This window comes from Bacillus rossius, chromosome 16 (genome assembly GCF_032445375.1).
Source record: "Bacillus rossius redtenbacheri isolate Brsri chromosome 16, Brsri_v3, whole genome shotgun sequence".
NCBI classification, from domain to species: Eukaryota; Metazoa; Arthropoda; class Insecta; order Phasmatodea; family Bacillidae; genus Bacillus; species Bacillus rossius.
In genome coordinates this window covers 30,293,646-30,318,782 of record NC_086343.1, presented here as the reverse complement: position 1 = coordinate 30,318,782, position 25,137 = coordinate 30,293,646, and the positions used below count along the sequence as shown (strand labels likewise).

Below are 25,137 nucleotides of genomic sequence, written 5' to 3'. Positions count from 1 at the left end.
TTTGGATTTTATTACCTCCGCCGCTTTTATTGAAAAGAGGAAGTTAAAGAGCATAGAATAAAAGTATTTTTGGATTTTTAACATTTTTTTTTCGCAAATACCGCCCAACTACATATTTACAAATAAAAAAGCTAACAGATGCCTGGCTGCAGGCACAGATCATTCTATTTATAACATATTTATAATCCAACCAATATAAGACTAATCATAAGCTTTTGAACACAAAATGTTTCACCTAAATTGATCTAGTAGTTGATGCGCGATACTCGAACAAACAAATAATAAATAATATAACTATAATACAGATATTCAATAAAAAGCTATTTTAATTCTATTTTTAACTCAATAATAAAAAAATATTTAATTTATATCCAACACCTACCCGGTAATTGTTTCTTATTGGATATCCATTTGATAACAAAGTTTAATAATTCATGTTTTCAAAATAAAATATATTTTGGCTATGGTACAGTTTAGCATCCACAAACACATTCAACTTCTAAATTTATTTTAATATTTTACGTTAAAATACATTTGTGTGTTACACAGACCTATTTTTCTAAAACTTTTATAGGTACATATTTTCAAAATCAGCTGTATTTTGGTCATTCTACAGCTTTACATCACAACACCCAATTCATATATTTTATTTTCAAATATGACTGGATACACAATAAGGAACAATTACTGCCAACCCTTTTAATTTAACCTTGTTTTGACAATTCTCATTATTAAAAACCGCAGATTCAGTACATTATCAGCAGTAAATGACAAACCATAGTTAAAATCTAAATGTTGCTATAATAAAACTGGCATGTGACAAATTTTTACGATTTGGCACAATTAAATGCAATTTTGCAAAGTAACAATTCCACCATAAAAGCTAGAACTTTTTTTTTTCATCAATACATGAGCTTTCCATAAAACAATCCTAACATTCCTGATGATCCACAGAAAATATTGGAAAATAATAATACATTTTTAGTGCTAATCCGGAATCCAAAAAATATACATGGGAATGAAAAAAAAACAACAGGTTTACTAATTTTCAGAGGTTAAAAACTTATATCAATGTAAAAAGAAGTATTAAAACGAAAATTAAGCAGTTGGAAGTTATATTTAGAGAAAAAAAATTAATAGTTTTACCCATCTAAAATTCTAATTGTGTACATTTAAATGGTTACATTTAATCAGACTTACACTGACCAGGACAAGGTACGGTTCATCTAGTACTGATCAGAGGGACTCTTCCGTATTTAGTCAGTGTAATCCTAACTCCTCTATAAGTAGAAATAAATTTTGCCAACATCTAGTTCCTATACCAGATGTCCACCTACAGTATATTTATATTAATCTTGTGGCTTTATGACAGATATGGCTCATCTGAATGAATTCAAAGTTTTAAGTCTCAAAAATATATTCTAATGAAAATTACAATTTTATTTTTAAACGAAAGCCTATAAAAATATAGCATACGAAAAATTTTCGTTCATAAAAAGTTTATAGCTGTAGGTAGACTAGGATCCACCTGCTAAAATGATCTACGTAAACCCATTACCACCCAGATCAAATTATATTCTGACTCCAAAAGTAGTTTATAGCAAACAATAAATTAGCATGTAATACTGGATAAAAACTTATATTATAGTAAAATAAAACAAAATAAAAAAACACGCCTTGCACGTTTGTAAACAATGTAAACGTAAACATTTAGAATTTTAAACTACACTTAACCTTAATTTCCATAGAAAAAAATGTTCCCGCAAATTTAATAAATTTATAAAAATGTTGATATAAAATCTAAAAATAAAAAATTAATTCAAAAATTATTATTTTTTTTTAAATTAATGTAAATACCCTAAAGAACATAGACATAACTGTCACGAAAAATAAAACAAAAATTTAATTTAACACAAAAGAAATTCATTACATCCGTTTTACGCCATATTGGCTTCTTCCATGAACCTGAAACTTACCATTATGTTATCACAAAATAATGAAGCATAGGGACCTCATCCATGATAAATACTTGCATACACTCCGCGGAAACAATGCAATGATCAATTAGATACCTAACGTCACAGTCAACTCAAAACATATATACATAATATTGGCAGTAATTTGACGCGTTAGGTCGCGCGGAGTTACTAGCACAACATGGCGTCCAATCTCCAACTTAAACGGAATTCTACGCCTTCCACGAGAAAAAAAAAATTGCTTCCAGTCTGGTCGATAGGAGCTTTGTGTGCTAAAAACTGGGAGGGGTCTCAAAAGTTAGCCAACATTTCGACAAAAAAATAAAACTAATAACAATATATTTATATGAAATAATGTGACCTAAAACATTAGTAAACTTTATATCAATCCTGAATAATCTAATTTGTTAGTAAAATTTTAAAAATAAAAGTTTAGATCAATGTAACTTGGTTTTAAAATTTTCGCGTTGGTGTTGGACAACACAACTATATCGTGAATTTATTGACAAAAGATATACGTTATTCGCACCTCAGATTCTAGAATGGACGCTGATTAGAAAGGAGGGAATTTGAATGTTTTAGGTTAAATAAATATTTTTTTCTCTAAGTTCTTTGCCAGCGCTATTAGACTATAAATATAAATAATAGAGAATGGCAAGGCTTTGTTCAGATGTCTGTTCATTGTTAAATGATGCACTTATAAAGAAACTATTTCAGCATAAAATTTTTACTGTCGTCGATGTTCTTGAAGAAGATTCAGAAAAATTAGTGCAAATTTTAAAGTTGTCTTATAAGGTATATCTTATTTTTGGTAAATTTTAGTTATTTATACTCTAATTATAAATAATGATACTAAATTTCACTGTCTTTTAAAGTACGTACATACCAATCCAGTTGATCAGGGTTTGGCTGGCAATGATGGGGAGAATAGACCGGGCGTCCAAAGGGAGGAGGATCATTACAGGAAGGCGGGGTGCATCGGGGTCAGGCCAACGACGCGCTAAGCCCGGTTGGGAGGACGATGCTTCCCTTTCCCCCTTCACGTCTGTTTTGGTGGTCTTAGATTGTCAGTAGTCCGATACTAGCTGCAAGCAAGAAACTGTCTGCTTACAGCGTGTACAGCTGGGTTGTCGACACCCGGGTGGATGGTAACAGGATGTTCAGCTGAGAAGGCCTCCACCCCCCCCCCCCTTCCTTTTCTGGTGATGGTCTGGCCAATAAGAATCCACAGCTGCCTGTATTCAAGAGAAGTTCTTGCAGAGGGGTGTCCACGACAGGGCAAGAGGGCGAGTGGTCAGCTCGGCCAGCCGCAGCCAGGCAGTAATGAGGGGTGTCCAGCAATTACAATCAAAGATCGCAGAGAGTCAGAATGGAAGATGCAGGCATGTGTCATTGAGACAAGCCTCTTCAGAATGTAGTAGGTTCAGCAAACATGTATAACATTCTCAAACTGTAAGCACTGCTTACAATGCTTACACAGAATATTCTCGCCCCTGGTACTGTAGTTCAAAAAATGAGTAATGATTGCCAGCCAAGATAATAACACATGATTTCAATTGTTGTTTTGGAGTGAATGTTTTACAGTGAAAGGTCTAATCAGACACGTTCAGGACCACGGCCATGCTGGATTAGCGATTATTCCAAGTTATCCTTACGTCATTATAGTTGTAACGGGAGTACCAAGTGTGGAAATGTGACATGTTAACCCGCTAGAATTTGTAATGTTAGACCTGCAAAAGGACTTGTTTTTACCCTTAAGCCCAATGTGCATCATCCGCTCCAGGTTCTTTTTCTCCTCCCACCATCACCCTCCATTAAAACAGCCCGCCAAAGAGTGCATGCGTGTGTTTGTCCACCCTGAAAAAGAGTTGCATTTATAGTGCCTGTGCCACGCACCCCCAAAGTAATTACTATTTAAATAATTAATTGTCATTCTTTATCTTTTGTTTTACTCTTCCCTAGTGTTTTTATGTTTACAGGTTAAATATAAGGATTGAGCAGCGCATTGCACGACAGGATTCAGAATTACCCAATGCGGGCAGACTATTTTTTGAACTTAAGTAGAAATTAGTAACTTTCTTTATGTAATGTTAATTCAGGGAAAATATGATTAAATTAGTGTTATGAGCTGTAAGGGCTTTGCTTTGCTACTTTGTTCCTCCACGTCATTTAGTTGCATAACAGTAAATCCACAGCTTCCTGTGGCCATGACACTCTGATCACATCCAAGTCTCTTCCGATCGCCACCCGGGGTAGGACGCGTCTTCTGCATCTCGTTGACCTCACCATGTTTCTTAACTGATTGTTTAACTTCCGCCGTACATTACATTCTTTCTTCTGTGAGGCCTACTCCAGGTGGTACTGTACATATAACTTAATATTTTTAAGTCCACAGGACATTTAAAATACATTACGATACTTCCTTCTAGGCGAAGTCATGTGGTGTCCAGGCCCGCACCTAAGTCGGACGATGTGTGGTTGGCATCTTGCTCAGTTTAACTTAAGGTGTAGAATTTGCAAGTGCTTGTCTGATTAGCAGTGCGAGCAATAAAGCCTTTTACCAGATGCCGTATTTCATTCATCCTCCGACCTTGAGTAACGCCTATGCAAGAACCGGGGTGTGTGGGACACCATTAGAGGCCACTGGCAACCATCATTCATGTGGGGTGAGAGAGCATGCGGGCTGGCAGGTTAGATTGCAAGTAGTACCTATAGGGGGTTGCGAGCCGGGTCACACACGGGCGACGTTACGTCTTTGAGGTAGCATTAGTTGGGTTCACATGACCAGTAACAAATGTGGTGGCGCCCTAGGCGAATAATCACGTCACGCTTAAGTAACAGCGACCCCGTATGATAGCAGTTTTTGCCAGGGTGCTTTCACTACTCACATACACACACACAAACACACATTGTGAGCAGTTCTATTTTTATATTATATTTCAAAACTAAAGTACTAAGCAATACCCATATAGCAGATGGGTACAGTATCAGTAATTAGAGTTAGGTTACTTATTGCATTTTAAATACCGTCCCTGTTTCTTGGACCCAGTCATTCCTGTACAACAAGATTTTGTAACAATGAAATTGGCTCATGTTTTCAAAACTACTGTATAGTTATATTTTTTATCTTGGCAGAAGTTACTTTTAGTCGCCAGCAATGAAAAGGTGGGTGTAATGGCGACCTGACAACCTGGCTTTGTAGATTCCTCCTGCAATGTATTGTGGTTGTTTTCACCAGGAAGTGCTGCAGGTACGCCACACCATCATCGCAAACTATGCTGCCTTCCCGAGGAAGTGTAACGACATCTATGAAGACCTGGTGTCCAACTCTGCCCTCATACCGACCGGCATCGCCAGGTACGGGGAGCGTCTCTGTTGGGGTCGCCACTCGCTTGGATGATCTTCCAGGCACAGTCAAGAAATATATGTTTTGCACGTTTATGATTTTGTGAATTAGTTCACCTTTCTTAAGATGAAATTGAAGGATTATAAAACCACTACAATACTTTTACTTACGAAACAGAAAAATGCATTAAGAAAATACGTTCTTTAAATGTATCTTGCAGTGGGGAATTTTGATTTAATGCAGTTTTTTTTGGACATATGCCACTGCAGTTGCGTAATTCCAAAAAAAAACTGCATTAAATTGAGAAACTGTTATTGTAGTAATATTTTTCTCTTACACATACTTTTTTTTAAGGATATTGTAAGCCTTGTTGAATATATTATTAAATGTGTGTACAGGTTCGAAAGGATAACTCAAAATAATTAACTAAGGTCTTATTTATTGACTAGTATTTACACTGTTTCCTAAATTAGAACAATCTAAATGACTCACTTTCGTAAGTCCACTTACTCTCTCCGCTGGAGCTTAGCTCGACAGTGGCTTCCTCTCCTGTTCGTCTCTGTCCTCATTCTTTGGTCTCAACACATTGGTTCGCACTACTCACTCTTCCGCCGCGCTGCAGCACCGCCCTGGACTCTGTCGCTTGTTCGCTCGGTACCGCTACCGAAGAGGCTCTCAGGACTCCCTCGCGGGTCACTTTTGCTGGTATCGCTACCAAAGAGACACTTCCTCACTCACTTGAGCTCCTCCCTACTGTCCTACTGTAAGGTAATTAGTAATTAAGAAAATTACTTCTTGTTATTTAAAATTAATGTTTGAATGTTTTAGTGATACAGTAAAGAAAAAAATTTTGTGTGACCATGAATTCAGTGTGAATTAAAAGTTTTCCATTTACGTAGGAGTCATTACGATGGTACTTGTTTTGAAATCAGTTGATGTGTAATCGGCTGTATATAGTCCGCTCCCTGCTTTGTTATCCTGGTCCAATCTAAGCAATTTGTGTTCCTAGAACTTTGGAGCCCAACTCACAAGACTTTTGGTCTGCACTATACGTAGTTGCCCACGTATAAAACAGCTTTTTTTTTTCCTGTGCATTACAGACTGGAGCCGGTTAATAAGCATTAGGCTGTAACCCTTTGTAAAAGCTGGGTGTCTACAGGTCACTAAAGTTGAAAAGGTCCCTAAATAAATAGTAATGATGGTGGAGGACACAAAACATACCTATCTCTAGCAGCCTTTTGCCAACCTGTATTTTGTTTTTGTGGTTTTATTAAGTTTATTGTTGCAAGTTAAATATAAATAATAGTTTACTGTTGACACAAATTTATTGGATATTATTTTAAAATAGGTTTTAACTTTCTGATATAAGATTCGGTGCATTGCTATAAATTGTAGAAAATTAATTTTTACTTTTGCTCATGTGTAATTTTGGATCTATTTTTTTAATTATTTTTTTTATCCCATAAAAAACTTATAAGAAAAATTATTTTATCGGTCCTAAAAAAAAGTCCTGAAATTGGTTCGTCAGGCATTTGTAGACACCCTGGCCAGTTACTCAGGGTGTTCGAATCCTGGAAAGTCAAGGAAGTTGTAATTGGTCAGGGAAAGTCAAGGGAATTTACTTTTTAACCTATATAAGTCGTGGAAATTCCTCAGTGAGAGTGATTCGTGGGGAAAAACGTCATTTCCATATTGGGTTTAATACACAGTCGTACACACTGTAAAATGGCATATGCCAGGTTCTGTTTGAACATGTTTAACCTTAGGGATTATGGAGGTGGGATTGTCTTTATATCTTTCAGAAAATTTCAAAATAGTAAAATTATTTTAAAAACAATTTGTGATTGGTATTATTTGCATGCAAATAATAAATTTAAATAGCACGACAAAAGGACTAGTGCGGTATTATAAATACCGACTGGAAAAATATGGATTCAATGAAATTCAAACAAAATTAAAATAAATACCCTATTATTTAATACTAATATAAAAACGTGTATAAAGCGGCCTGACGGTGGCTTGAGTTAAGGATGCTTAAGCCGCTTTTAGGACTTTTCTAGCTGCTGGTATTTTTAAGGACTAAAACGGGAAATTTTCCCTCGAAACGGGATTTTTTCCCTCGGAAAAGGGAAAGAGTTTTCCTCAAAACTGGAATTTTTGAGGAATTTTTGAGGAATTTTGAGGAATTTTTGAGTTCAAGATGGCCGTCGTGACGTCACAATCCAAGATTTGGCTCGGCACCTCGCACCTCAGCCTGAAGCCTGTCCCCGGAGGAACCAAAACATACTATATAATTGAGATAAATTTCAATTGACAATGAAAGCGAGGGGGAATGTGTGTGCGTGGACAATGTGCCTCAGCGTGGACGGGCTGCTGGGCGGCGGGCTGCTGACGGACCAGGTGTGGGAGCTGTGCGGGCCCGCGGGCGAGGGCAAGACCCAGCTGTGCCTGGCCGCCGCCTGCCACGCGGCGCTCGCCCTGCGCCAGCCGGTCCACTACGTCGACACCCAGCTGGGCTTCTCGGGCCGCCGCCTGCAGGCCGCGCTCGAGGCCCGCGCCGCCCCCCACCAGGTGCCCGCCCCACGGACTGTGCACGCGCGTACACATAGGGACCGGAAAAATTCGCGGGTTCAATGCCCTGTAGGATGAACTCCATAGTTCTACGTACACTCGGTCAAATGCCACCCACTCATTGGCTGCTGTCTTGTGAGACGTCCCAATGTAGCAGCCTTTGATTCGATAAAGCTTTGGTCGGGTGTTTCTCATTGGCCCAGAGTCATCCAGGTGAGTTGTGAGCCAATAGCAGATGCAGCATTGAGGTATAACTATTTGTATTTTAGCCTATCGCGAAATGAATTCGTAAATTTTTCCGGTCTCTACGTATACATTACAAATATGGTGTATGCAAGGTTCTGTTTGTTATTTAGTTTGATATATGGACGGTCTCCGGGTAAAAGGTGACAAGTCACATTTTGGTGATTTTTAGTTTATACCAGCAATAAACACTTAAGTTTACTTAGAATATGTAATGCATTTTGAATCATTGGTAACTATGTATGTTAATAAAATAATAATGCAAGAAAAATTTAAGTATTTAAATTCAATTTTTATCTAAGATTTTTTTTGTTTCTCCTGCAAAAACTGACTTGTTACCTTTTACCCGGAGACTGTCCATATAATTCTAGGCCAGCTATGGGAATATTAGTGCTGTATTTTCCCCTTCCCCTTCCCTGGAATTTGCAAAATTGGTAAATAAGTAGTTAGGGAAATTTGAAAGAAAAAACAGTGAAATAAAATTTTATCGCAGATTTTTTGTGTTGATGCCCCAATGCAAGTACAGTTTGGGGGTTATTCCATCTGGGACGATTCCAAACCACGATAGTTTTAAACAGGAATGCTAAAGATATGTTTATATACTATACAATGGTCTTTAAAAAAACAAGTTGTGTAATAAGACACTGTATGGATGGAAAAAAAAAATACCTATCAGCAGGGCTCCACGAAACCTGGGCGCGGAGCCGCCATATTGCCTAGCTTTTAATTTATGGCTAGCATCTTTTCAAGATACCAAGAAAAAATTACTCATTGCTTTAGGAAAATAAAGTCAGCCAAAGTTGTTACAAAATCTTTTTGTACAGGAATGACTGGGTCCAAGAAACGGGAACGATATTTGAATTGCATTAAGTGAACTCTATTTACTGATATTGTACCTAGTTGCTATATAATTACTGTTTAATACTTTAATGTCATAATTAGTAAATATAAAAGTAAAACTGCTCACAAAAGTAGCCTATGTATTTTTTACCCCTGGTAGCCTGGCTTCTAAACGTTCAGAGATTTTATAGAGGCCGGCCTATGATCATTACTGTAGAAAAACTTCTGTTATATACAATTTTCATTCATGATCAAACTCTTCATCAAAAAATTGCCATAGTAACGTGAAATGTAACCAACTAGAAAAAAGAAACTCTGTACTGAAGTTAAACAGTAACTATGAATTCTGAGTGACTTTAAAGTCTTCATCGCAGTAATGCAACCTGGCAGCCAATTTGACAGACGGAATCCCCTGAAAAATTCTGAACCTGATTGGGTCAATAGATGCCAGATTAGTAGGGACTGTGCCGCTTAGAGATGTAAAATACCCAGGTAAATACCCAAATTTCATAAATACCTGGGTATTTTCATTAAATCAATGATAATTTTAATTTTGTCGAGTTTTAATAATTTCACAAAGTAATATGTTACATTCACGATGTTAATGAAAGTATGTTGCAAACTTTAGCAGGTGATTCCTTATCAAAAACATGGAATAGTTATACGCCACCATTTTTTCCAATCACAATTCTTACGGGGGAAAAGCAACAGTGTGAAATATTTAGAAAAACCAGAAAACTAAATTTTGATTTTGGGGAATAGCGAATAGGGTAACCTGACCTGACCATATTATTATCATGAAGGGGAGAGTTTTATTTTAAGGTTTCCCCCCCCCCCCTCCTCCCCCCCCCGAAGGTTGGATAATTCAACACACTAAAGATTTATCAAAATATTGTAATTTTACTCCACATCATTTTCCATACTTTGTCATATTAACCATTTTAAATTTTTTAACTAAAAAATTTTCCCTAGAGAATAGTACTATGCAAAAAAATGGCGTAGTGTAACGCTAAGACTTGACTACCTTGTTTTTGGAAGAAGGAATCACCTTTCAAAGTTGTAGCATACTTTCATTAACATCATGTATTCAACAAAAAGCACACAATATTACATAACTAATCATATTTACATTTTTTGTTTTTTAAGTTTCTGTTTTTAATTTATCTTTTTGTAGTTTTATTTTACTTCATTTGTTATTACTTTCCAGTCCTTACTTAAATCTCACATTAATTAACCTACAATGTTATTTAACTTACACAATATCAAAATAAAAAGTAAATATGTACATGTTTTCAAAATTTTCTAAGAATAGCTGAGAAATTAATTGCATGTTTATTTGTTCTTCACTCTTCATCTGTGCAAAATGGACTAAAAGTTAAAAATATTCCTCGACTAATATTTTTAATAATACTCTTCCAAGTTTAAGTTGGTCTTCATTCACTAACCACTTCACTATCACTTTCACTAGTAAGTTCCAGCTTGTCATCTTCCTGTGTGTCATCTTCATCTTCACTGTCAGTTTTGATGTGGTTCTTGTATGGAGATACCTTATTTCTCTCTCTTTTTGTTTTTCGTCTGTCTCAGTAGTTCTGTTTAGTAATTTCCAGTTATGAGATACATACGTTATCTTGGCAGCACATAAGATTGTTAACCTGTTTCTTTTCTTGTCATGAATCCAGCTAAAGGTACTGATTGTTGGTTCTGTAGCAGCTGATGTGACAGGAGCCCCAAGGATTCTTATCGCTACATCAGCTAACACACAAGTTCCACGTAGGCCCCTCCACCATAATATTGGGCTCAATTCATTGTTACACACACCATCCCAAATGAACTGGCGCCTGCACAGTCCTTCTTTATCCCTGTAGTCAGCCAAATCTTGCCGAATCTTCATTACATTCAAGGCCATGTGGTGACCAACTTCACAGATAAAGCACAAGGCATTAACCAATTCTGTTGGTTTCAATTTATTACCTTGTACTGCAGGATTCAAAAGATTTGCTGCTAGGTAAATAAAGTTACATCATAAAGTTACAGCAATAAAATAATGAATATGCCATATGATTATACACTTAAAAAGTGATTTTACTTTAAAAACCCTCCTTTTGGGTATTTACCAGAGGCAGGGGTAAGTACCTAGGTAAATACCCATTTATAAATACCCTACCCACCGGGTATTTACCCAACTCACAACACTAGTGCCGCTGTATAAAATGCAGAATTAATGACCCCTTTCACGCTACCAATAACTGTATGAAGTAAAAATAATACCGTGTTTTATCGCATAATCGTTGCACATTTTATACTAAAAACAAGTTTGAAAAGTAGAGGTTCATCTTTTATGCAAAAAAATATTTGAGGTAAAGTTATTCATAAAAAAACCTATTCATGAAAGTACATTTAGTTAATAAGTGATGCAACAAAAAAATATTGCGTTTAACTTTAAATAGAAGAAAAAAACGTGACTAGAATGTGAGTCAACTATAACTATTGTAGCACACATCCTAATTTTATACGTGGTACATAGCGGCAGTGAAGATGAACAGATGAGTGTTATATAACGTTCAAAAAATATTCGAAAAAATTTACAAATCGGACAACTCTTTGTATTTCTGTAAATTAAATAAGTAATATCAAAATAAATAATAAACATCAATTTAAAAAAAAACATCATTATATACAGGAAAAAAATTTTTATACTCAACCTCTTATTTAGAAAAAAATAATGTAGGGCCTATATCTTATTGAAAAAATGGTGTGACCGAAACATTTGAACATGATCGATGACGATGGGATCATATTGTGCGGGTATATCTTAAACATGTTTTATCGTAATTTTAATTACTGTGTTTTCCCATTATAACCACCAAACTGCCTGAACTGCCTGACAGCAGCTTGAAAACTGATTGCTGTTGCAAGGTGCTTTATCGTGTCATGTTTACTACATACAAAAAGTGCTCAGAATCTAACAGTGGGACCAAAAACATCATGCAACTTTAATAGAGATTCCCCCCATCTCCCAATTTTGATCTCCTAAAGTAACGATTTGACGATTATACCATAAAACACTATATAGTCGTAGACAAACATCTTGGTCCACTTGTTGGTCTTTGGAACAGCATGAATAGTTATGAATGTTATGATGTTCAGGAGGGGTCGGTTTTACACAGACAATCACAAAAAATATGCAATACCCATGCAGAGATTTATATGTATATTTGTTTGCTATTTATGTTGTGTTTATGTACATATTATATTAGCGTTTCCTCAGAAAAATTGAGATGAGTTTAATGTTATTACAGAAAACATCCGAACTACCTATAAAAACACCACAGGCCTGTATTCTGGTAACAATTGAATGCCACGGCCAAAACCACAAAAATATAATCCATCTGTGCGTTCATCAAAAGTTCAAGAGTTTGGCAAACTTTTGACGGACGGATGGATAGAATTTTCGGGTCATCCAATTGGCTGCAGGTCACGTGATGGACAGACGGATGATAGGCAGCTGACAAGCTATTTCAATTTCCCCTTCAAATCCAGATTTTTTTGCCGGTGGATTTCTGCTCTTGGCCATGGCAGCCAGTTAGCAATACTGCATCGCTGGCATTTTTGTTTGCTCAGAGTTCATCACTGTGGTCAGTTTTCAATTTAGTACAGTGTTTTCTGTTTTCTGCTAAGTTACATTCCATGAGTAAATTTACTTATTTTTTTAAGAAGAGATCTGAATTATGGATGCAACGTGAAATCAGATACCTTTTTGAACAGTGACGCTCGTGTGTAGTTTTTTTTTTTTTTTCGTAGAGCAGCTTATTACAACTTGTTTTAACTAGTATTGTCGTGTATATTAATTTTTTTCTGTATTTCTGTTAAAACTATGTATATTGATATGTGATAGTCTGGCAAAATCACTAAAACGGAGTGTACTGGTCCCGAACATGCAATGTTATTTAAGAACATTCACTGTATACAAAAAAAATTTTCTTATTTTGGTTTACAGACATGCCAGCAGCTAATAATTTTCCTTCGCCATTATGCTTTTATGAACAGTTCTTTAGAAATTACAATTTAAATTAATTGTTGGATAATTTTTTAAATTTTATGCTTCTTGGGAACTGTGCACCCTTGTAGCTTTAAGGAATTCTCTTCGGAAGTATTGACTACACCATTATCTTCATTCTCGTTTGCCTTTGCTTTGGGACTTTAGGGGAAGGAAAGTAGATCTGCTGGCACCTCGCACATGTGAGATGTATATTGTGTGTGCTGAATGCTTCTAACTGTGTGATAGTCAGTAGTTTTTTCTGATTATTTAAAAAAAAAAGTAGTATATCGTCGGCTTACTTCTTAAACCTCCTAACTCCATATTAGTCAATTTTACAGGAGAACTTATGAGCTTTTGTAGCATGGTTTCGACTGACAAAAGATACGAGTTTTTATAATTTGTGAATAGAAAAGAGACTAAGTAGAGTTGAGTTACGAGGTTTTATCAGCATATGCACTATGAAAAAAAATGAAAAAAATACACCAAACACATCCGGAGTATAAAACTGGGAAAATCTGGACTTGCGAGGTTTTTAGAAGTAAGCTGACGATATTCAAGTGTTTGACGATGAATTGTGCCAATTTTCTGTAGTGTGGTAAAGAAAGTTTGGATAAGGGTTTTGGGATGGTTTCAGGATAGTGTTTTGCAGACCGCCACTGTGTGTTTAAAGCGGGCATCTCGTAAGGTTTTCGAGACGCTCCGTCCAGCGGTGTTGACGACGTGCGAAGCGAGCGTAGCCTGTGCTGGGTTCCGACGGCAGGGGCGTGCGTGTGTGTGCGTGCAGGAGATGGCGGGCGCCATGGAGCGGGTGCAAGTGACGCGGGTGAGCGACTCGTACCAGTTGCTGGGCGCGCTGCACCGGCTGAAGACGGCCCTGCAGGACGGCCGGGAGGGCGGCGGGGCGGGGCGGCTGGTGGTCGTCGACTCCCTGGCCGCTCTCTTCTTCTCCTACCTGGGCGAGGACCACAACGACGGTGCGTACCCTGTGGTGTGTGCACATCACACTTCTTAGAAACAAAAAAATGTATATAAATGTATTACTTGATGTAAACTTTTGGACATACGCCATTGCTAAGCATATGTATGTCTGTAGAAGAAAACTAAGAAAAAACACAAATTAAGCAAAAAAAAATTGCTGTTGTCAGGATATAAACACCACATAACATTCCATAACAGGAATATGGTTATGTGGTGTTCATATCCTGACAACAGCAATTTTTTTTGCTTGATTTGTGTTTTTGTCATTTGTGTTTTTTGTAGTTTTCTTCTACATAATATTCCACATGATATTCCATAACAGGAATATGGTTATGTGGTGTTTATATCCTGACAACAGCAACTTTTTTTGCTTAGTTTGTGTTTTTGTCATTTGTGTTTTTTTGTAGTTTTCTTCTACAGATGTACATATGTTTAGCAATGGCGTTATGTTTACATCAAGTCATGCACTCCCATTTGCACAAATCTTTCAAAGATAATATAAATATATTATTACTTAATAGAATCCTGGAATTCAAATGTACGTAGTAAAATGTTTTTGATCCAGCATGTTTGGGACTATGGTCGTACCGTACGAGTGATTTTGCCAGATTAACGCACGTCAGTAGAGTTTTAATGGGACTACCAAAGAAAAATTAATATGTATACTGTATCACCACACTTTTAGACACTGAAATTACTGAAAAATCTACAAGCGCTTCGCGATGGTATTATACTCTTTGACAAATATAAGTTTGTAAAAACATATGCACAATGTTATGTTCTGGAAGATTGACAATGGAAATTGATTTCCCGGGCACCATTCAAACATTTAGTAGTATTATGGGTACACGAAACTATCTGATGTCGAACTATACCTCGCATTGAAATAATATAATGTACTAGCTGCAGTACCCGGCTTTGCCTGGGCTGAACACCGGGTGATATATTGTCCGCAAGTTACAGCAAAATGGATAGCGATATGTCCAGTGTGTTGGACATTAAGAAATTACACATAATTACTGTTTGTGTATCTGTGACCTATGATTTTCTGTTTACCCATGGCGATCGGTTGTAAGGTTTAGAAGTTGATGCGCTACAGCGCCATCTAGCGGTGAGTTACAAAAAAAATGGATAGCATAAAAACCTTCTTCATGATAAAAACATTCGATGTGCCAACTTTCATGGCGATCGGTCAAACGGTGTAAGAGTTTATCGACGTCATACATGCCAACATCCAATCATATATATTCTTATATTTCGAAATTTTGGGGCTTTCACTTTTGCGGAAAGTGGATGTTCAGGACCTCGAATGGTTTGGAACACTCCATATCGAAAGAATAGATATTTGAAATTCCTGAAATTGTCGAAATTTTGGGGCTTTTTTTCCCAGAGGGGGAGGGGTGATTTTGAGGACCCTGAATGGCAGGGAAACACTAAAAATCGAAAGAGAATGATTTTTGAAATTTTCTAAATTTTGGGGCTTTGACCCCTGAGAAGGGGGGAGGGGGTTATCTTGAGGACCCCAAATGGCTCGTAAACACTCCAAATCGAAATTTTGGAAAAAAGTTTTATTATTGGGTATTTGACTCCTTGTGGGGGGAGGGTAGTTTGAGGACCCCGAATGGCACGGAAACACTCCAAATCGAAAGAGATATAAAGGAATATAAAAATGTAAGCATTTACTGTACTCCTATCTACCATAATAACAATATTGACAAATAGAAAAACTTATTACCTACCTATGAATAATGATTTTTTTCTGCAATTTAAATTGTAATATACAAAAACGGTATTGAAAATTGAAACAAATATGGCGAAACTACAAACTGTCAAGATCTTTATATTTTTCTTACTCTCTACTTAGTTCCTTACAATAGAAAAACGTAACGTAATGGCTTGAAAGCTATTGCTCGGCAGGCATAGAGGAATGACACTAACAGTTTGTATATCTATGACACACATTACACAAAATTAAAATATATTTTTTTAACCCGTTTAAAGATTTTTTTTTTTTTTTTTTTTTTTTTTTTTATTTATTTATTTATTTTATTAAGACAAAAGATAGCCTATGTCCATCCCCAGGATATAATCTATCTCCTTGCCAAATTTCATTTTGATCCGTTTAGCCGTTCAGCCGGGAAAAGGTAACAAACAGACATACAGACAGACAGACAGACAGACAGACAGACAGACAGAGTTACTTTCGCATTTATAATATTAGTATTGATTGTAGCTATAGTTATGTCCACAGATATGCAGTGTAGCATTACACCAAGCTTAAAACAGTTTACGAAATACATTGATTTATCCGCACCTAACACTAGGCATAGGGACACTTGATCTCTTTTGGATGTACCATTCAAAATTGTTTGTGTACCTACAAAGCCACTAAAGTTGTAAAAATTAAATGAATATCATTCAATCTTTCCAAATTGAATCTCTAGGCACATACGTTAAAAATGTTTCCAGGCTAGTTAAAATCAATGAACATATAGAAAGAGAGTTCCTATCTGTTCAGGAACCTCTGGACTAAAGTAAGCAAGATAAGAGTGCATAAAATTGTAGAGACAAAAGTATGAATTGAATGTGATAGTAAAGCTTTCATTAACATGTGGCTGAAATTGTAGAGAAGAAAAGATAATTTAATTTTGTATGCTAGACCTAACAACACTATATGTACCGGACAATGATTCTGAAAACTTGTTTTAGCCCTTTCCACTCTCCAAAAATACAGTTTGAAAAGGAATTCCGAAAACAGAACAACTCAACCGCTTTCAATCTATTTTTAATTGCTATTCATAACCATACCCCACTTGGATATCTCGAACAGTTTTCAAATTGTGTGATTTTTTATCTGAAGCTGTGCACACTGTATGTTTGCCCAGGTAGGTGTGTGCCTTAAGGGGTCCGCCACGTCAGGGGTGTATGTGTGTTAGTGAGGCGGGATGATAAGTGCGACGCTCGATGGTATTTCTAGCACGGTATCGCCTCTAAACTCAAGGCTCTGAATTGACGCGCAGTCTTCTCGTCGTAAATGAAGATAAAGGTGTAATACAAGTCCCTTAAGTGCTTTTATTAATCTGTACTGGTTGTTTTACGCCTAAAAATTACTCTGAAAACATGCATTTTAGCCATTTTAACTCTTATAGAAATACAGTTTATAAACATGATCCAAAATTAAAAGTACTTTTCCGGCCTCAGCGGACTCTTGAATGCTTTTCGTAAGCAGACCCCACTCGGATATCTTGAGTAGTTTTGAAATTGCGTTGTTTTTTCTGAAGCTCTGCACGCTGTATGTTTGCCCAGGTAGGTGTGTGCTTCAAGAGAAAAGTCGCAGATTGCTGTATGTCGCCAGAGTGGTTGTGCGCAGGCCTGAGCCAGCTGAACCACGTGGCCAACGTGCTGCGCTTCCTGGCGTCGGAGTGCCACGTGGCGGTGGTGGTGGTGAACGTGGCGGTGCGTGGCGGGGACGACCTCCGGCAGCAGCAGGATGAGGCGGCGGCCGGGACGCTGCGGCCGGCCCTGGGGCGCTACTGGGCTCACGTCCCCAGCACCCGCCTCCTGCTGCAGGACGGCACGCTGTCCGTCGCCAAGAGCACGCACCTGCCCCGGGGCGCGTCCTGCCCCGTCCACGTCACCGACAAGGGGGTCGAGTGACCGCATCCACTAGCCACTAGGTACAAGTACCTATGTTCTTTCTGGTTGTTTCTGTCTAACCTGAACTCGGAATCTTGTAAGCATATGAGTGCAGGTAATGTGAGGGTTAGTGATAGGGCCATTGTGTTGATGCCACGGGGTGAGGGATGGACAGCAGCAAAATTCTCGGGGCCTGGTGAACAGTGGCAAGGTGGTTCCTCTTTGAGTTTCAAAATATTGTTTGATGCATTCATGTATATATGACAAAAATTATACAAGTCTATCACGAATAAAAAGTAGGGAGAACGGAAGACTACTAGGACAGTGACTACTGAGTGGGGGGGAAAGCGGGAGGGATCATGGTGACGTCACAGGCGGCCGCCATCTTTGTTCTGGCGAGGGGGGGGGGGGGGGCATTTCACCACATGGTCGGGCAATGCGGGGGGGGGGGTGAAGAGGGGGGGGGGGGGGGCGTGGCAATTGTTGTTATGCTGGAAAGTCATCTGCTGGTGATGACATGTCTGGGGGCCATCTTGGTTCCATTTTCGAAGCTAGGGAACGCAGGTGTGGAGTGCTGGTGTTATTTTTAAAGAATAAAAAATCTATTATCGCGGCAATCACGTCCCGAACCTGGGGAATGCGGATCGTAAGCTAGCACGCTAGCCACTAAACTAGAGTGTATGTTGTGAGAGGTATAATTAAATAAGGAATATATATATATATATATATATATATATATATATATATATATATATATATATATATATATATATATATATATATATATATATATATATATATATATATATATATATATATATTAGGGTTGGCAGCAACAAATTCAAGCACCAGAGGCACGCTAAGTTTAAACTTATAGACCACCATCTTTTTATGGTACTAGTTGCTGGCGGTGTATTTAAAAATATAATCGCCTGCTGTAGGCCGTCATCTTTTTTTTATAGTGCCGCCAAATTAAAAAAAATACAGTCGGCTGCTAGGGACCGCCATATTTTTTTTAAAGTGGCGCCAAATTTGAAATAAGTTTTTTTAAATACCTCTGTCTGCTGTAGGCCGCCATCTTTATTACTAGTCCCACATTTAAAAAAAAAACTAAAGTGAACTACGTTTAAAGTTTTAAGTTTTCATTTTTATAGTACTAGTTATGTTTAAATTTTAAAAGACCACTATCTTTTTGTTATAGTGCTGGCAGAGGTAAAGTTAAAATCTCTTATAGCACTAGTCAGTGAATTCAAACACCATCCTTTTTTTTAGTACTAGTTTGTGTGTTTAGTACTAAAGACCTTCCCCAACTATCTTTAATGCTGCGGCTAGGTATAGGCATTAAAGGCTTTGTAGACATATATGTTCAGTATAACTTATAGTAATAAGTAGGTATATGCTTATAAGTATGGGAAATAATTTCCTTTAGTGAAAGGCATTAAAATATGTTTATAAGCAGAACTTTAGTCTCACCATTAACATGCTAGTAATAATTATCTTCTATTCATATCTGCATAGTGTTAGTGTATAGGTATACATTGTTCAGTATACCTTTCCTCAGAGCGGTGTTGGTAGGGCTCCACCAGCGCTCTTACACCCTCCCCAGCTCGAAGAACCTAAATGTGAGGTGAAGGCACACACAGGAGCTTATTTTATTTTGCCTTCACCAGCTGACTCTCAAAGGTAGTTGTAGGGAAATTATAGCACACTCTAATCCTCCCACCCCTCGGTCGAGTCAGCCCTGCGCCACTTGTTCTCTTCCATTACGCTCTAGGAGAATAGACCTTCGGTATGTTTAATGTTTAAAGTTTAACTCGCTGCTAAAACTTCAAGTTTACAGGCTAGCTTGTTTTAAACTCAAGGATGTGTTGTAGCTGTTGCGATGCTTGACCTAAGTGACGTTCTCTACAGATCTCCCCAATAAAATGGTGTTGGTGCCAAAAGTGCTGGCTGCCCGGTTCTTCGAGGAAGAAGTGGAGGAGGGAATGTTGCCAAACATCGCTGCCTCCTTCTTTACGGAGGATGTGAAGGAAGCCGCCCCCTTCTCCACAACCTCCGCAGCCCTGGAAACATGGCGGGGCCCTCTGGGACGTGTCCCTGGGAACGACCCCCCCACCGCAGACGAAGGCTGGGGCTATCGCCTCGCCTCCTCCCCACCACGTGTTTCCGCGCCACCGTCAGACAGGGTTGTGGCCAAGCTACTGGCGGTGGAAAAAAAGAATTAAAAAAAGTAAATTTTGAATAAAAAAAATTAATAGCTAGTGTTTAAAAGTAATGAATCTCCTTGTGTGTGCCTACATTATTTACTATTACCCAGGTGCTATGTACGTTACGTTTTTTTGGATGCTGAAAGGCTATTCAGGCACACATAATATCAAAACTTGTGGGAAATGTGTACAAGTTACGTTTGGCTGGTAAATATTACTTGGCATGTAACATTATTTTATTAACTATGTCTTCCTCTACAATGCAGGCCCGAGGAAGTTGCAAATATGTTTAAAATAAAAAAAAGTACATTACTTTTGTAGCTGATTAGTGAAAGTAGCGAAACACAATATTTTACACAGGCAAATTTTTTCAACCAAGTTTGAAAATTCTTTTTAGCAGTTTAGTGAAAGCAGCTACAAGTAACATAAATAGGTAATTAAAATTATTAACTCTGTGATGCGCTTCTTGTAAGGCCATAAAATACTTTTAAGGTGGGAGAGGCTCAGTTGTAAGTGTTTTAAAACTTGACGGAGCTGGCGGCGGGGCTAGAAACCTGCATACCAGACGCGGGTGTGGGAAATGTCACCCTAAATTGCGACCAGCTCTAATGAGATGCGTAACCGCCTACCAGTGGGGTGGGCAGCGAACATTGCAGTAGGGGTAAATGCAGGAAGACTTTCGGAAGGGACTACCTATCATAGAAAGGATGCAGATAAAACTTTATGACTAGCTGCAGAGATGCTATGTAGTATGAATGTTATGAAGTTGACACTATATATGCCTACATAACACAAGATACTATTAATATTTAGCTATACCAGTGTATGTAAATACATATTACCGTATATACTCGTGTATAGCGCGCCCTTTTTTCCCCTCAAGTAAAGGAAAAAAATAAGGATGCGCGCTATACACGGAAAAAAAAAAGTGAGTAGATGTGGCGGGGAGGAGTGGAAGTCGTTAACTGCCGGGTGACGGGGGACGTTTCTGGCCAGCCCCCACACATACGCACAAGCAACAAGGCCTCTCTTTCACACACACACACACACGCACACATGCGCGCGCAAGCTCGCAGGTCTCTTGTTTATTTTTAGACCTCCCCCTCTACAGCTAGTAAAATAAAAGAGAGAGAGAGAGAGAATGTTGACACCAGTCCCCCTCCCACTTCCTTCGCTTCGTCGCAGCTGCTACCAGTGAGTCATCTAGTCCTCCGTGTCACATTCCTGCCTGCCTCCCTTCCTCCCGTCCACGTACCAGTTGTGACGATACAGCGCTTCATTATCTTCCGTCTACACAGCAGAGTTTAAGTATTTTCCTGACGCATCACCACACATCAATTTAAATTATCATTTGTTTCATACGTAATTACTTAACAGGTACCACAAAATGTTAGTACAACAATATTTACGGGGAAAAATTTTTTTTTTCCTTTGGAATTTGTTGCAAAAATCGTGGTGCGCGCTATACACGAGGGCGCGCTATACACGAGTAAATACGGTATTTATGTGTAAAAAAAAATATTATTACTTACCACAAGATAAAGATATATATATAATATGAAATTCATATGCCTATAATCTAAAACTATGCATACATAAGTAGAAGACAATTATTGTTAGCATGATAATGTTATGCCTAAAGCTCTTTTTAAACATATTTTAATGACTATAACTAAAAGAAATTCTTATTGCCTATCCTTATAAGCATTTACTTATTACTGTAAGTTGTGAAATAGCATACTCATGCCCTATAATACTATGTAATATTTTTTTGTTCATAATTAGTTTATACTCATGTGTCTTTTATTTTGCGTGGGCATTTCAAGTATTTTATCGTATTAAAATAAATATTAATATTTCTGGTTAGTTTTTACATAAAGCTGAATGTAATATTTTTTATTTTTTTTTTTTTTTCACTTTAATTTGCTTAGTCAGTTAAAATTGATATGTCTGTTTTTTGTTTTTTACAATTATAAAACACATTCAGGTTAGTAAGACTAAAATTTCTAGAAGGTTTGAAGGAAAGGAAGACAGTAATGGGACACACTGCCACCCTGAAGCAATTTTTTTTTGTATCTGAGAAATGAGTCTCTGGAAAACCCATCACGTGGATGCATGACTATACAGCAATAGCTCAGTAAGTTCGCTGGGTGCTTTTCCAGCCAGCCATTCAGGAGGAACCATGATGTGGGGTGACGTGAATTTCCAGACTTTCAGAGAATAATTTTCAGCAACGCAATCACCCTATTTGGTCAGGTACTGAATACTGTCCTGTGATTGGTCAGTTGGCTCACGGGGTTTAGTACTCCCTTTGTTTATAACTTTGTAAAGGAAGGTACTGCGTGGTGCGAGGCAGTTGTCTCTCGATTGTCGCCGCGTGTGGTTTTGTCATCGGCAACTCATGAAGTTCTAACAAGAAATTTTAAAATGACAATTTTTCGAAACAAGAAACTTTTCCAATTATGTAACTAACTTTTGAATAGAGAACAACTGTGATTGGTAATATATATACACACATATATATATATATATATATATATATATATATATATTAAAGAGTTTTTGAACTTCATTTATGATTTTAATATATATATATATATATTAAATATAAATTATATATTAACATCATAAAGAAGTCCAAAAACTCTTTTATTTAAAAAAAAAAAAAATTATCAGATAACTCACTTTGGTGAAAAGACGTAAATTAAAAACAATCTTCAAGTCACTACATGCAGCAGTAAATTTTAAGGTGTCTTAATATTTTTCTGTGTGGTTTTACCAGGCCATCCTGGAATGTAACAAAGATATACGGTGGCCTACAGCAGACAATGATATTTTGTAAATTAGGCGCCAATGAGCATAAAAAGAGAAGGCATGTTTTGGAAATGTGATGCACCTCTGCATAACCACTACTACGTATTTATAATAGTGTTTTTTGAATATGGCGCAAGTAATAAAGATGGCGGTCTGCAGCAGACTTTTATTTATTTATTTATTTTTTAGATTTTTTAATTGGCACCACTATAAAAAAAAAAGATGGTCCCTAGCAGCAGATTGTATTTTATTTTTTTAATTTGGCGGCACTATAACTAGTTGTCGGCCTACAGCAGAAGATTATATATTTTTTTATATGCCGCCAGCAACTAGTGCTATAAAAGTGTGGCAGTCTATAATTTTAAACTTGGCGTGCCTCTGGTGTTTGAAATTGGTGCTGCCAACCCTAATATGTGTGTGTGTGTGTGTGTATATATTCTGTATTTACTTCTTCCTCGCTCAACAGACGCTCTGGTGTAGTGGCTAGCATGCTAGCCTACAGATCTGCGCCCCTGGGTTCGGGATGGGTTCGCTGCGATAAAAGATTTTTTATTCTTAAAAAAATAACGACAGCGCTCCCTAGCTTCGAAAATATGAACCAAGATGGCCGCTGGCCGTGACGTCACCAGCAGACAACTTTTCAGCATAGCAAGTGCCACATCCCCCTCGCCTCATGGCCCAACCATGTGCTGCCACGCCCACCTTGCCAGAACCAAGTTGGTGGCCACGTGACATCACTGTGATCCCTCCTGCTTCCGTTCTCATTAGCCACTGTTCTAGTAGTCTTGCTCTCTCCCTACTGTATAATCCAATGGAAACCTAATAAGTAGAGACCTGTAAAATTCGCGGGTTCATTTCGTGTTACGCTAAAATTCAAATGATTATATCTTAGTGCTGCTTCTGCCATTGGTTCACTGTTAATCTGGAGGACTGAGGGCCAATTAGAGACCCTCACTCATAGAAGTGTCGAATCACAGACCACCCAGTCGAGAGGACTCACAAATCAGCAGCCAATGAACAGTTGACATTTGCCCGAGTGTGTAGACGATATTGGAGTCTATCCTGGAGGTCGTTGAACCCGCAAATTTTTCCGGTCTCTACTAATAAGTGATACGTGTTATTTTAACATTTATCATTTAATTATTTGTTTTAATTTTGGGGTTTGTATAAGTTAAAAACTAAATAATTTTTTTATTTAGTACATATCATTTTTAGATTTTTAAATAAAAACCATTGACTTAATTTTTCTGTTATATTGGTTTTATTTCTAGTCACCATATACTCTTGCTTCTAGTAATCAGTATTCAATTGTATTATTTAATTTTAAGTTTGTTAAATATTTAACTTTTTTATTACCAACTGTTTCCAGCCTGCGGCTGAGTCAGAAACGTTAAGTGCCTCCATCTTACTGTCACCGTCTCTTTCCACCATTCCTCCTCCTTCACCTCGTTCCATTTTTCTTCTCCCTCCTGCACTTCTTTAATGATCTGCTATTCCCACCTCCCCCTTGGTCTTCCTCGGGGCCTTCTTCCTGTGAAATTCAACTCCATCATTTACCTGGGCAGCCTCTCTTTTCCCACTCTCTAGGCATGGCCGTACCATCTCATTCAAGTCCTTTACTCCGAGTCTTGATTACTCCATCTCATTCCTGATCCTGTCTCACCACGTAACTGCAATCATACTCCTCATGAACTTCATATCTATTGCTCTGATTTTCCCAGCATCTCTCATTTCTGCAGACAAAATCTCAGCTCCATAAGTGACTGATGTTTTAAGATCCAATTCATATGTTTTATTTCGGTACCAGTACGTTTCTAATCCTGACCCAGGTTGCCGTGCCAAGAGGGCTGCAGCCTGACCACCGCGCCGCGGTGACAGGGCCCTCCGGCTTCGGCACGGCACTGCGGCAGTCTGGTCCGTGCAAGTCGCGCTGGAGGATCCTGCACTCTGCGCTGTCGCCCGGGTCGTAGAGCCGTGCCGGGCTCGAGTGTCCAGCAAGTGACTACCGACCGACGAGAACAAGAGCGGTTGAGACTCACTTGTGCATGCTGAACAATTTTTTTTTTTTGAAAACATGTATTTATTGAGTTAGAATAATAATTTTTTTTTTATTATTCTCACACTACACCTGTTGCTATTAAGGATCACCCCATTACCTTCGGTAGATATTGAAATACACTGAAATAAGTTAAACATGTGTACCTACTGTATTTAATTTTACGTGCACTTTTATGCAGTTTTTTTTATTTATTTTTTATTAATGTTAATATGTGGTACCTACCTGTTAAGATGAAAAAAAAAACTGTCTCTCACTTAAATAATTATTTAATAAAATAAAAATAATATGGTTATTATTTACAATTTTTAGTTTTTTTATGGCCTTTCCCATGAATCGCTCTTGCATTGCAAATGAGTTAACAGAAAACCTGGTGACTCGTTGGTCTGTCATGGAATGAGTGGCAGTGAGGAACCATGCTGGTCTTGAGT

The 25,137-nt window shown here is 37.8% G+C and overlaps 2 protein-coding genes across 3 annotated transcripts in view; one reads left to right on the top strand and one right to left on the bottom strand.

The window, feature by feature from the left end:
• Positions 1–2,207, bottom strand: part of LOC134540351 (helicase domino) — a 329,560-nt gene extending 327,353 nt beyond the window's left edge. The window contains exon 1 of the mRNA XM_063383024.1: positions 1,977–2,207. The gene's annotated coding sequence lies outside the window, so the exon portion shown is untranslated. The remainder of the gene's footprint in view (positions 1–1,976) is intronic.
• Positions 2,208–2,511: 304 nt separating this feature from the next.
• On the top strand, positions 2,512–25,087 carry LOC134540109 (DNA repair protein RAD51 homolog 4-like). Of its 2 annotated transcripts, XR_010076409.1 has the most exons (7): positions 2,512–2,771; positions 5,215–5,333; positions 7,683–7,893; positions 13,800–13,989; positions 17,364–17,670; positions 19,541–19,859; positions 24,480–25,087. XR_010076409.1 is itself a non-coding variant. In XM_063382602.1 (6 exons), the coding sequence occupies exons 1-5, from the start codon at positions 2,628–2,630 to the stop codon at positions 17,648–17,650; spliced, it is 951 nt and encodes a 316-aa protein (XP_063238672.1). In that variant the 5' UTR covers positions 2,512–2,627; the 3' UTR covers positions 17,651–17,670; positions 24,480–25,083. The 2 variants fall into 2 exon arrangements, 1 of the variants encoding a protein (XP_063238672.1); XM_063382602.1 differs by lacking the exon at positions 19,541–19,859 and having other exon boundaries at positions 24,480–25,083.
• Positions 25,088–25,137: the final 50 nt, after the last annotated feature.

Bases quoted from the DNA above. Each gene is read 5' to 3' on its own strand.
- LOC134540109 (XM_063382602.1), top strand. From the start codon at position 2,628: ATGGCAAGGCTTTGTTCAGATGTCTGTTCATTGTTAAATGATGCACTT. The intron at 2,772-5,214 runs GTATATCTTATT...TGTTTTCACCAG, and splicing joins TTTTAAAGTTGTCTTATAAG to GAAGTGCTGCAGGTACGCCA. The intron at 7,894-13,799 runs GTGCCCGCCCCA...GTGTGCGTGCAG, and splicing joins CCCGCGCCGCCCCCCACCAG to GAGATGGCGGGCGCCATGGA.